Raw genomic sequence first — 13,755 nt, 5'->3', positions numbered from 1 at the left:
TCAGTAGACATGTTTCCACCTACACCAGTCCGTCATGACAAGGTGGGTAGACATGTTTCAACCTACCCCAGTCTGTCATGACAAGGTCAGTAGACATGTTTCCACCTATTCCAGTCTGTCATGACAAGGTCAGTAGACATGTTTCAACCTACCCCAGTCCGTCTTGACAAGGTCAGTAGACATGTTTGCACCTACCGCAGTCCGTCATGACAAGGTGGGTAGACATGTTTCAACCTACCCCAGTCCGTCATGACAAGGTCAGTAGACATGTTTTTACGTACCCCAGTCCGTCATGACAAGGTCAGTAGACATGTTTTTTTTACGCCCCAGTCCGTCATGACAAGGTCAGTAGACATATTTCACACCTACTCCCAGTCCGTCATGACAAGGTCAGTAGACATGTTTCAACGCATACCCCAGTCCGTCATGACAAGATCAGTAGACATGTTTCCACCTATTCCAGTCTGTCATGACAAGGTCAGTAGACATGTTTCCACCTACCCCAGTCCGTCATGACAAGGTGGGTAGACATGTTTCCACCTACCCCAGTCCGCCATGACAAGGTCAGTAGACATGTTTCAACCTATTCCAGTCCGTCATGACAAGGTCAGTAGACATGTTTCAACCTACCCCAGTCTGTCATGACAAGGTCAGTAGACATGTTTCCACCTATTCCAGTCTGTCATGACAAGGTCAGTAGACATGTTTCCACCTACCCCAGTCCGTCATGACAAGGTGGGTAGACATGTTTCCACCTACCCCAGTCCGTCATGACAAGGTCAGTAGACATGTTTCAACCTATTCCAGTCCGTCATGACAAGGTCAGTAGACATGTTTCAACCTACTCCCAGTCTGTCATGACAAGGTCAGTAGACATGTTTCCACCTACCCCAGTCCGTCATGACAAGGTCAGTAGACATGTTTCCACCTACACCAGTCCGTCATGACAAGGTGGGTAGACATGTTTCAACCTACCCCAGTCTGTCATGACAAGGTCAGTAGACATGTTTGCACCTATTCCAGTCTGTCATGACAAGGTGAGTAGACATGTTTCAACCTACCCCAGTCCGGCCATGACAAGGTCAGTAGACATGTTTCCACCTATTCCAGTCTGTCATGACAAGGTCAGTAGACATGTTTCAACCTACCCCAGTCCGTCATGACAAGGTCAGTAGACATGTTTCAACCTACCCCAGTCTGTCATGACAAGGTCAGTAGACATGTTTCCACCTAAACCAGTCCATCATGACAAGGTCAGTAGACATGTTTCAACCTACCCCAGTCTGTCATGACAAGATCAGTAGACATGTTTCCACCTACCCCAGTCCGTCATGAGAAAGTCAGTAGACATGTTTCCACCTACCCCAGTCTGTCATGACAAGGTCAGTAGACATGTGTCCACCTACCTCAGTCTGTCATGACAAGGTCAGTAGACATGTTCCAACCTACCCCAGTCTGTCATGACAAGGTCAGTAGACATGTTTCCACCTACCGCAGTCCGTCATGACAAGGTGGGTAGACATGTTTCAACCTACCCCAGTCCGTCATGACAAGGTCAGTAGACATGTTTTACTGCATTCCCAGTCCGTCATGACAAGGTCAGTAGACATGTTTTACGCACTTCAGTCCGTCATGACAAGGTCAGTAGACATATTTCCACCTACCCCAGTCCGTAATGACAAGGTCAGTAGACATGTTTCAACGCACTCCCAGTCCGTCCATGACAAGATCAGTAGACATGTTTCCACCTATTCCAGTCTGTCATGACAAGGTCAGTAGACATGTTTCCACCTACCCCAGTCCGTCATGACAAGGTGGGTAGACATGTTTCCACCTACCCCAGTCCGTCATGACAAGGTCAGTAGACATGTTTCAACCTATTCCAGTCCGGTCATGACAAGGTCAGTAGACATGTTTCAACCTACCCCAGTCTGTCATGACAAGGTCAGTAGACATGTTTCCACCTATTCCAGTCTGTCATGACAAGGTCAGTAGACATGTTTCCACCTACCCCAGTCCGTCATGACAAGGTGGGTAGACATGTTTCCACCTACCCCAGTCCGTCATGACAAGGTCAGTAGACATGTTTCAACCTATTCCAGTCGGTCATGACAAGGTCAGTAGACATGTTTCAACCTACCCCAGTCTGTCATGACAAGGTCAGTAGACATGTTTCCACCTACCCCAGTCCGCCATGACAAGGTCAGTAGACATGTTTCCACCTACACCAGTCCTCACATGACAAGGTGGGTAGACATGTTTCAACCTACCCCAGTCTGTCATGACAAGGTCAGTAGACATGTTTGCACCTATTCCAGTCTGTCATGACAAGGTGAGTAGACATGTTTCAACCTACCCCAGTCCGTCATGACAAGGTCAGTAGACATGTTTCCACCTATTCCAGTCTGTCATGACAAGGTCAGTAGACATGTTTCAACCTACCCCAGTCCGTCATGACAAGGTCAGTAGACATGTTTCCACCTATTCCAGTCTGTCATGACAAGGTCAGTAGACATGTTTCAACCTACTCCCCAGTCTGTCTTTGACAAGGTCAGTAGACATGTTTCCACCTACAGCAGTCCGTCATGACAAGGTGGGTAGACATGTTTCAACCTACCCCAGTCCGTCCATGACAAGGTCAGTAGACATGTTTCAACTGCATCCCAGTCGTCATGACAAGATCAGTAGACATGTTTCCACCTATTCCAGTCTGTCATGACAAGGTCAGTAGACATGTTTCCACCTACCCCAGTCCGTCATGACAAGGTGGGTAGACATGTTTCCACCTACCCCAGTCCGTCATGACAAGGTCAGTAGACATGTTTCAACCTATTCCAGTCCGTCATGACAAGGTCAGTAGACATGTTTCAACCTACCCCAGTCTGTCATGACAAGGTCAGTAGACATGTTTCCACCTACCCCAGTCCGTCATGACAAGGTCAGTAGACATGTTTCCACTCTACACCAGTCCGTCCATGACAAGGTGGGTAGACATGTTTCAACCTACCCCAGTCTGTCATGACAAGGTCAGTAGACATGTTTGCACCTATTCCAGTCTGTCATGACAAGGTGAGTAGACATGTTTCAACCTACCCCAGTCCGTCATGACAAGGTCAGTAGACATGTTTCCACCTATTCCAGTCTGTCATGACAAGGTCAGTAGACATGTTTCAACCTACCCCAGTCCGTCATGACAAGGTCAGTAGACATGTTTCAACCTACCCCAGTCTGTCATGACAAGGTCAGTAGACATGTTTCCACCTAAACCAGTCCATCATGACAAGGTCAGTCGACATGTTTCAACCTACCCCAGTCTGTCATGACAAGATCAGTAGACATGTTTCCACCTACCCCAGTCCGTCATGAGAAAGTCAGTAGACATGTTTCCACCTACCCCAGTCTGTCATGACAAGGTCAGTAGACATGTGTCCACCTACCTCAGTCTGTCATGACAGGGTCAGTAGACATGTTCCAACCTACCCCAGTCTGTCATGACAAGGTCAGTAGACATGTTTCCACCTACACCAGTCTGTCATGACAAGGTCAGTAGACATGTTTCCACCTACCCCAGTCCGTCATGACAAGGTCAGTAGACATGTTTCCACCTACCGCAGTCCGTCATGACAAGGTGGGTAGACATGTTTCAACCTACCCCAGTCCGTCATGACAAGGTCAGTAGACATGTTTTACGCACTCCCAGTCCGGCCATGACAAGGTCAGTAGACATGTTTTTACTGCACTCCCAGTCCGTCATGACAAGGTCAGTAGACATATTTCCACCTACCCCAGTCCGGCCATGACAAGGTCAGTAGACATGTTTCAACGCACTCCCAGTCCGTCATGACAAGATCAGTAGACATGTTTCCACCTATTCCAGTCTGTCATGACAAGGTCAGTAGACATGTTTCCACCTACCCCAGTCCGTCATGACAAGGTGGGTAGACATGTTTCCACCTACCCCAGTCCGTCATGACAAGGTCAGTAGACATGTTTCAACCTATTCCAGTCCGTCATGACAAGGTCAGTAGACATGTTTCAACCTACCCCAGTCTGTCATGACAAGGTCAGTAGACATGTTTCCACCTATTCCAGTCTGTCATGACAAGGTCAGTAGACATGTTTCCACCTACCCCAGTCCGTCATGACAAGGTGGGTAGACATGTTTCCACCTACCCCAGTCCGTCATGACAAGGTCAGTAGACATGTTTCAACCTATTCCAGTCCGTCATGACAAGGTCAGTAGACATGTTTCAACCTACCCCAGTCTGTCATGACAAGGTCAGTAGACATGTTTCCACCTACCCCAGTCCGTCATGACAAGGTCAGTAGACATGTTTCCACCTACACCAGTCCGTCATGACAAGGTGGGTAGACATGTTTCAACCTACCCCAGTCTGTCATGACAAGGTCAGTAGACATGTTTGCACCTATTCCAGTCTGTCATGACAAGGTGAGTAGACATGTTTCAACCTACCCCAGTCCGTCATGACAAGGTCAGTAGACATGTTTCCACCTATTCCAGTCTGTCATGACAAGGTCAGTAGACATGTTTCAACCTACCCCAGTCCGTCATGACAAGGTCAGTAGACATGTTTCCACCTATTCCAGTCTGTCATGACAAGGTCAGTAGACATGTTTCAACCTACCCCAGTCCGTCTTGACAAGGTCAGTAGACATGTTTCCACCTACCGCAGTCCGTCATGACAAGGTGGGTAGACATGTTTCAACCTACCCCAGTCCGTCATGACAAGGTCAGTAGACATGTTTTTACGTACCCCAGTCCGTCATGACAAGGTCAGTAGACATATTTCCACCTACCCCAGTCCGTCATGACAAGGTCAGTAGACATGTTTCAACGTACCCCAGTCCGTCATGACAAGATCAGTAGACATGTTTCCACCTATTCCAGTCTGTCATGACAAGGTCAGTAGACATGTTTCCACCTACCCCAGTCCGTCATGACAAGGTGGGTAGACATGTTTCCACCTACCCCAGTCCGTCATGACAAGGTCAGTAGACATGTTTCAACCTATTCCAGTCCGTCATGACAAGGTCAGTAGACATGTTTCAACCTACCCCAGTCTGTCATGACAAGGTCAGTAGACATGTTTCCACCTATTCCAGTCTGTCATGACAAGGTCAGTAGACATGTTTCCACCTACCCCAGTCCGTCATGACAAGGTGGGTAGACATGTTTCCACCTACCCCAGTCCGTCATGACAAGGTCAGTAGACATGTTTCAACCTATTCCAGTCCGTCATGACAAGGTCAGTAGACATGTTTCAACCTACCCCAGTCTGTCATGACAAGGTCAGTAGACATGTTTCCACCTACCCCAGTCCCGCCATGACAAGGTCAGTAGACATGTTTCCACCTACACCAGTCCGTCATGACAAGGTGGGTAGACATGTTTCAACCTACCCCAGTCTGTCATGACAAGGTCAGTAGACATGTTTGCACCTATTCCAGTCTGTCATGACAAGGTGAGTAGACATGTTTCAATCCTACCCCAGTCCGTCATGACAAGGTCAGTAGACATGTTTCTACCTATTCCAGTCTGTCATGACAAGGTCAGTAGACATGTTTCAACCTACCCCAGTCTGTCATGACAAGGTCAGTAGACATGTTTCCACCTACCCCAGTCCGTCATGACAAGGTCAGTAGACATGTTTCCACCTACACCAGTCCGTCATGACAAGGTGGGTAGACATGTTTCAACCTACCCCAGTCCGTCATGACAAGGTCAGTAGACATGTTTCAACCTACCCCAGTCCGTCATGACAAGGTCAGTAGACATGTTTCAACCTACCCCAGTCCGTCTTGACAAGGTCAGTAGACATGTTTCCACCTACCGCAGTCCGTCATGACAAGGTGGGTAGACATGTTTCAACCTACCCCAGTCCGTCATGACAAGGTCAGTAGACATGTTTTTACGTACCCCAGTCCGTCATGACAAGGTCAGTAGACATGTTTTTACGTACCCCAGTCCGTCATGACAAGGTCAGTAGACATATTTCCACCTACCCCAGTCCGTCATGACAAGGTCAGTAGACATGTTTCAACGTACCCCAGTCCGTCATGACAAGATCAGTAGACATGTTTCCACCTATTCCAGTCTGTCATGACAAGGTCAGTAGACATGTTTCCACCTACCCCAGTCCGTCATGACAAGGTGGGTAGACATGTTTCCACCTACCCCAGTCCGTCATGACAAGGTCAGTAGACATGTTTCAACCTATTCCAGTCCGTCATGACAAGGTCAGTAGACATGTTTCAACCTACCCCAGTCTGTCATGACAAGGTCAGTAGACATGTTTCCACCTATTCCAGTCTGTCATGACAAGGTCAGTAGACATGTTTCCACCTACCCCAGTCCGTCATGACAAGGTGGGTAGACATGTTTCCACCTACCCCAGTCCGTCATGACAAGGTCAGTAGACATGTTTCAACCTATTCCAGTCCGTCATGACAAGGTCAGTAGACATGTTTCAACCTACCCCAGTCTGTCATGACAAGGTCAGTAGACATGTTTCCACCTACCCCAGTCCGTCATGACAAGGTCAGTAGACATGTTTCCACCTACACCAGTCCGTCATGACAAGGTGGGTAGACATGTTTCAACCTACCCCAGTCTGTCATGACAAGGTCAGTAGACATGTTTGCACCTATTCCAGTCTGTCATGACAAGGTGAGTAGACATGTTTCAACCTACCCCAGTCCGTCATGACAAGGTCAGTAGACATGTTTCCACCTATTCCAGTCTGTCATGACAAGGTCAGTAGACATGTTTCAACCTACCCCAGTCCGTCATGACAAGGTCAGTAGACATGTTTCCACCTATTCCAGTCTGTCATGACAAGGTCAGTAGACATGTTTCAACCTACCCCAGTCCGTCTTGACAAGGTCAGTAGACATGTTTCCACCTACCGCAGTCCGTCATGACAAGGTGGGTAGACATGTTTCAACCTACCCCAGTCCGTCATGACAAGGTCAGTAGACATGTTTTTACGTACCCCAGTCCGTCATGACAAGGTCAGTAGACATATTTCCACCTACCTCAGTCCGTCATGACAAGGTCAGTAGACATGTTTCAACGTACCCCAGTCCGTCATGACAAGATCAGTAGACATGTTTCCACCTATTCCAGTCTGTCATGACAAGGTCAGTAGACATGTTTCCACCTACACCAGTCCGTCCACATGACAAGGTGGGTAGACATGTTTCAACCTACCCCAGTCCGTCATGACAAGGTCAGTAGACATGTTTCCACCTATTCCAGTCTGTCATGACAAGGTCAGTAGACATGTTTCAACCTACCCCAGTCCGCCTCTTGACAAGGTCAGTAGACATGTTTCCACCTACCACAAGAGTCCGTCATGACAAGGTGGGTAGACATGTTTCAACCTACCCCAGTCCGTCATGACAAGGTCAGTAGACATGTTTTACTGCATTCCCAGTCCGTCATGACAAGGTCAGTAGACATATTTCCACCTACTCCCAGTCCGTCATGACAAGGTCAGTAGACATGTTTCAACGCACTCCCAGTCCGTCATGACAAGATCAGTAGACATGTTTCCACCTATTCCAGTCTGTCATGACAAGGTCAGTAGACATGTTTCCACCTACCCCAGTCCGTCATGACAAGGTGGGTAGACATGTTTCCACCTACCCCAGTCCGTCATGACAAGGTCAGTAGACATGTTTCAACCTATTCCAGTCCGTCATGACAAGGTCAGTAGACATGTTTCAACCTACCCCAGTCTGTCATGACAAGGTCAGTAGACATGTTTCCACCTACCCCAGTCCGTCATGACAAGGTCAGTAGACATGTTTCCACCTACACCAGTCCGTCATGACAAGGTGGGTAGACATGTTTCAACCTACCCCAGTCTGTCATGACAAGGTCAGTAGACATGTTTGCACCTATTCCAGTCTGTCATGACAAGGTGAGTAGACATGTTTCAACCTACCCCAGTCCGTCATGACAAGGTCAGTAGACATGTTTCTACCTATTCCAGTCTGTCATGACAAGGTCAGTAGACATGTTTCAACCTACCCAGTCTGTCATGACAAGGTCAGTAGACATGTTTCCACCTACCCCAGTCCGTCATGACAAGGTCAGTAGACATGTTTCCACCTACACCAGTCCGTCATGACAAGGTGGGTAGACATGTTTCAACCTACCCCAGTCCGTCATGACAAGGTCAGTAGACATGTTTCAACCTACCCCAGTCCGTCATGACAAGGTCAGTAGACATGTTTCAACCTACCCCAGTCTGTCATGACAAGGTCAGTAGACATGTTTCCACCTATTCCAGTCTGTCATGACAAGGTCAGTAGACATGTTTCCACCTACACCAGTCCGTCATGACAAGGTGGGTAGAAATGTTTAAACCTACCCCAGTCCATCATGACAAGGTCAGTAGACATGTTTCCACCTATTCCAGTCTGTCATGACAAGGTCAGTAGACATGTTTCCACCTACCGCAGTCCGTCATGACAAGGTGGGTAGACATGTTTCAACCTACCCCAGTCCGTCATGACAAGGTCAGTAGACATGTTTTTACGTACCCCAGTCCGTCATGACAAGGTCAGTAGACATGTTTTTACGTACCCCAGTCCGTCATGACAAGGTCAGTAGACATATTTCCACCTACCCCAGTCCGTCATGACAAGGTCAGTAGACATGTTTCAACGTACCCCAGTCCGTCATGACAAGATCAGTAGACATGTTTCCACCTATTCCAGTCTGTCATGACAAGGTCAGTAGACATGTTTCCACCTACCCCAGTCCGTCATGACAAGGTGGGTAGACATGTTTCCACCTACCCCAGTCCGTCATGACAAGGTCAGTAGACATGTTTCAACCTATTCCAGTCCGTCATGACAAGGTCAGTAGACATGTTTCAACCTACCCCAGTCTGTCATGACAAGGTCAGTAGACATGTTTCCACCTATTCCAGTCTGTCATGACAAGGTCAGTAGACATGTTTCCACCTACCCCAGTCCGTCATGACAAGGTGGGTAGACATGTTTCCACCTACCCCAGTCCGTCATGACAAGGTCAGTAGACATGTTTCAACCTATTCCAGTCCGTCATGACAAGGTCAGTAGACATGTTTCAACCTACCCCAGTCTGTCATGACAAGGTCAGTAGACATGTTTCCACCTACCCCAGTCCGTCATGACAAGGTCAGTAGACATGTTTCCACCTACACACCAGTCCGTCATGACAAGGTGGGTAGACATGTTTCAACCTACCCCAGTCTGTCATGACAAGGTCAGTAGACATGTTTGCACCTATTCCAGTCTGTCATGACAAGGTGAGTAGACATGTTTCAACCTACCCCAGTCCGTCATGACAAGGTCAGTAGACATGTTTCCACCTATTCCAGTCTGTCATGACAAGGTCAGTAGACATGTTTCAACCTAACCCAGTCCGTCATGACAAGGTCAGTAGACATGTTTCAACCTACCCCAGTCCGTCATGACAAGGTCAGTAGACATGTTTCCACCTACTGCGAGTCGTCCATGACAAGGTGGGTAGACATGTTTCAACCTACCCCAGTCCGCCATGACAAGGTCAGTAGACATGTTTTACGCACCCCAGTCCGTCATGACAAGGTCAGTAGACATATTTCCACCTACTCCCAGTCCGGCCATGACAAGGTCAGTAGACATGTTTCAACGTGCACTCCCAGTCCGTCATGACAAGATCAGTAGACATGTTTCCACCTATTCCAGTCTGTCATGACAAGGTCAGTAGACATGTTTCCACCTACTCCCAGTCCGCTCATGACAAGGTGGGTAGACATGTTTCACCTACCCCAGTCCGTCATGACAAGGTCAGTAGACATGTTTCAACCTATTCCAGTCCGTCATGACAAGGTCAGTAGACATGTTTCAACCTACCCCAGTCTGTCATGACAAGGTCAGTAGACATGTTTCCACCTATTCCAGTCTGTCATGACAAGGTCAGTAGACATGTTTCCACCTACCCCAGTCCCACATGACAAGGTGGGTAGACATGTTTCCACCTACTCCCAGTCCGTCATGACAAGGTCAGTAGACATGTTTCAACCTATTCCAGTCCGCCATGACAAGGTCAGTAGACATGTTTCAATCCTACCCCAGTCTGTCATGACAAGGTCAGTAGACATGTTTCCACCTACCCCAGTCCGTCATGACAAGGTCAGTAGACATGTTTCCACCTACACCAGTCCGTCATGACAAGGTGGGTAGACATGTTTCAACCTACCCCAGTCTGTCATGACAAGGTCAGTAGACATGTTTGCACCTATTCCAGTCTGTCATGACAAGGTGAGTAGACATGTTTCAACCTACCCCAGTCCGTCATGACAAGGTCAGTAGACATGTTTCTACCTATTCCAGTCTGTCATGACAAGGTCAGTAGACATGTTTCAACCTACCCCAGTCTGTCATGACAAGGTCAGTAGACATGTTTCCACCTACCCCAGTCCGTCATGACAAGGTCAGTAGACATGTTTCCACCTACACCAGTCCGTCATGACAAGGTGGGTAGACATGTTTCAACCTACCCCAGTCCGTCATGACAAGGTCAGTAGACATGTTTCAACCTACCCCAGTCCGTCATGACAAGGTCAGTAGACATGTTTCAACCTACCCCAGTCTGTCATGACAAGGTCAGTAGACATGTTTCCACCTATTCCAGTCTGTCATGACAAGGTCAGTAGACATGTTTCCACCTACACCAGTCCGTCATGACAAGGTGGGTAGAAATGTTTAAACCTACCCCAGTCCATCATGACAAGGTCAGTAGACATGTTTCCACCTATTCCAGTCTGTCATGACAAGGTCAGTAGACATGTTTCAACCTACCCCAGTCCGTCATGACAAGGTCAGTAGACATGTTTCCACCTATTCCAGTCTGTCATGACAAGGTCAGTAGACATGTTTCAACCTACCCCAGTCCGTCATGACAAGGTCAGTAGACATGTTTCCACCTAAACCAGTCCGTCATGACAAGGTCAGTAGACATGTTTCAACCTACCCCAGTCTGTCAAGACAAGGTCAGTAGACATGTTTCCACCTACCGCAGTTTGTCATGACAAGGTAAGTAGACATGTTTCAACCTACCCCAGTCTGTCATGCCATGGTCAGCAGACATGACATAAGCTGTGCGGCCATCTTGGTTATAGAAGTCTTCAAACAGAGACACCATTTGTTCAATCCCATGGTTAAGGAGATGAATATTTTCTATGTATTCTCTGGAAAAAGAATTATAGACAGTTTCTGAGTTACTACAATCCATGTTTTAATAAGGTGAACATATGTTGTTGACAATTTATGAGGTAGTGTATTACTCCAGGGTGTCCACAGGCTACTGATCATATTATTTGGGACATATCTGGTGTCTGGAAAATACACGGTCCTCAGATTCATGTAGACATTTACCTTGAGTGTGGTTTGTGAGAATGTCCATTTGTGTCTAATCCAAGAAGATGAAGGAAGAAGACAATCTTATCTTGCTGCAGTTGATGAAGTAATGTCGCATTACTCTTGGCCGAGGAAAGGAATTTCTGGAATGACATACATTAACTTTCTGTGTAGTTGTGTGAATTTCTGTACACTGCAGCTCTAACAGGCTACATCAGCTTAATCATGGTAATGAGGTCACAGATCTTAATCATATTAATGCCATTTTCAAATTAGCAGTAAAATGAAGGAATATTGTTTTGTAGTGCCTACCTTGACCCTCTGGTAAACCCAGGTATCGAGTTGACTGGCATCGAAACTGGCAAAATCTTCCTCAGCTGAAGAGTAGCAGTGTGTGAACACATGGCCGCCAGTTGCACCTCAAACATGGAACATGGCTAATAAACATCCTGGTTCACATTCTAGGCAACACAAAATAATCCAACTGGCCAAATATTTGAACTTTTCCATATTTCTGCTCAATATTTAGATCCTGGTTTGAAAGGGAACGACTGATTACTGCCATTCACTTGCTAACATCTACCCTAGAAATTCCCAAATATCTAAAGGACACACTGTATTAGGTGCATGGGAGATGGAAATCAGCATGATAGAATTCGGAGTACATGTAGTAGTTAGCACAACAGAATGGTTGATGCAAGTCCAATTCCCTCTTCAAGTGCTCACCACATATCATGCTTATCAAAGAGGAAACAGTAAACCTGCACAGACATACGGGACAAAGTCTGAAGCTATGTCAGCAAAATTTGTATTCATATCAATATAGTCAATCAGTTATGATGAATTATACAGTTTTCTACTTGCATCTTAATGCTAATTGGACAAAAAGAAGGAAGAGGGTAAATACTGGTTTCTGCTACTTTACTGAATGCCACGGTAAATACTATATAAAGTAATACCGAACTTCAAAAAATAAGAAATCATAACTCTGTTCAAAATAATATGATGTTCCCACAACATCTGGTGTTGTAGATGAAACTGTGTGAGAGCTGTACCTTTGGCAAACATAGGTAATATGTCTGGGCTCCCCCAAGACCAAGTGTAGCGACTCTCATTGAAAACAGAGTCAAACTCGACTGGATTTTCCTTCCATCCTGCAAGGAATAAATCATAAGGTACTCATTATCAACACCATTACCATACAAGACCAGTCTAGACTACCAGTTGTCTGACTTCCATTTTGTGGAAGCCGCGGTGGCTGAGCGGTCTAGGCATCTGTCTTTGTGTGCTGGCAATTAGATGCCTGACTCTGAGGGTGTGGGTTCGAATCCCGGATGGGACTCAAAAAAGTACTAGAATCTATACTTTACTAAGAAAGTGTTATCCCAAATATAACATATGTTACACCATTACCATAAAACTGAAATACTATGAAAATAATCTAAGTTTGAGTTTGCAAGTTTGAGAATGCTATAAGTAATGCTAGTGGCAATGAGTTTTAAAAAGAGAGAACAATAAACCTGCAAGTTAGTAACACATTATCTTGAACTGACAAGATGGCATCATACCTTTCGCCACAGCACTGACATCTTCATAAAAGCCAGCAATGAGCGCCACATGCCCTGGTCTTGACTCTGTTGGCACCCGAGTGTGTGACACACCCCATGACCCTTTGTCCTGAATAACATTCCTGTCATAGACATGAGCATAATTGTTATCAAAGCAAATAGAGTTTACTTAACACAGCAAATAAAACTGTTGCCCAAACAACAATAACATTACCGGTATTTAATACCATGGTTACATGCACACAACCCCATTCCAGCCATCGGTACATCTTAAGTGAATATCCCATTTTAATACTACTGATCACCTGAGGTAGAGTTCCCGTCCTGATTCATCTCTATTCTGCTGAAAGAAACGGTCTGCTCTCAATCCATCGGCAACAAACAGTACCAGTCTCCTGGCAGGTGGTGGAGAATCAGGAACACTTGGCGTCATTCCATGCACCAATGGTGATGTGAAGTAAATGTCAAAGATGGAGTAGAAGAGAATCAGGTGAACCACCAATCCAGACAGCATCAGCTGCCACACCTTCATCTTCCGTCACAATACCACTGGAAAAATAAACATAAACATTGTCAGCCTACTTACAATCTACACTATTAAAAACATCTATCCACTACTGCAAGGTACAAAGAAGCAACATCACTGTCATTGAGTGTTGAATAATTTCTGTTCATGAGGTAATTAATTGATCAGTTTACATGGACAATGTTTAGTGATGTTAGTTATGTTGATAAGATGTGTGTGAGTGTGTGTGTATTTTATTACGTA

The 13,755-nt window shown here is 46.3% G+C and overlaps 1 protein-coding gene across 1 annotated transcript in view; it reads right to left on the bottom strand.

Annotated features, from left to right (window-relative positions):
- The window catches only part of LOC124253822 (GPI ethanolamine phosphate transferase 1-like), a 43,250-nt gene that overhangs the window by 29,024 nt on the left and 471 nt on the right, over positions 1 to 13,755 (bottom strand). The window contains 6 exon segments of the mRNA XM_046687667.1: positions 11,119 to 11,249; positions 11,437 to 11,561; positions 11,731 to 11,837; positions 12,474 to 12,572; positions 12,987 to 13,108; positions 13,292 to 13,535. Of these exon segments, the coding sequence (XP_046543623.1) occupies positions 11,119 to 11,249; positions 11,437 to 11,561; positions 11,731 to 11,837; positions 12,474 to 12,572; positions 12,987 to 13,108; positions 13,292 to 13,518 (811 nt within the window). The 5' untranslated portion in view covers positions 13,519 to 13,535.

The sequence above is a fragment of the Haliotis rubra genome, unplaced genomic scaffold (assembly GCF_003918875.1).
Source record: "Haliotis rubra isolate DU_JTF1 unplaced genomic scaffold, ASM391887v1 Scf555, whole genome shotgun sequence".
Taxonomy (NCBI): domain Eukaryota; kingdom Metazoa; phylum Mollusca; class Gastropoda; order Lepetellida; family Haliotidae; genus Haliotis; species Haliotis rubra.
Note: the sequence above shows the minus strand (reverse complement) of the source record. Positions and strands in the feature narration are given on the sequence as shown.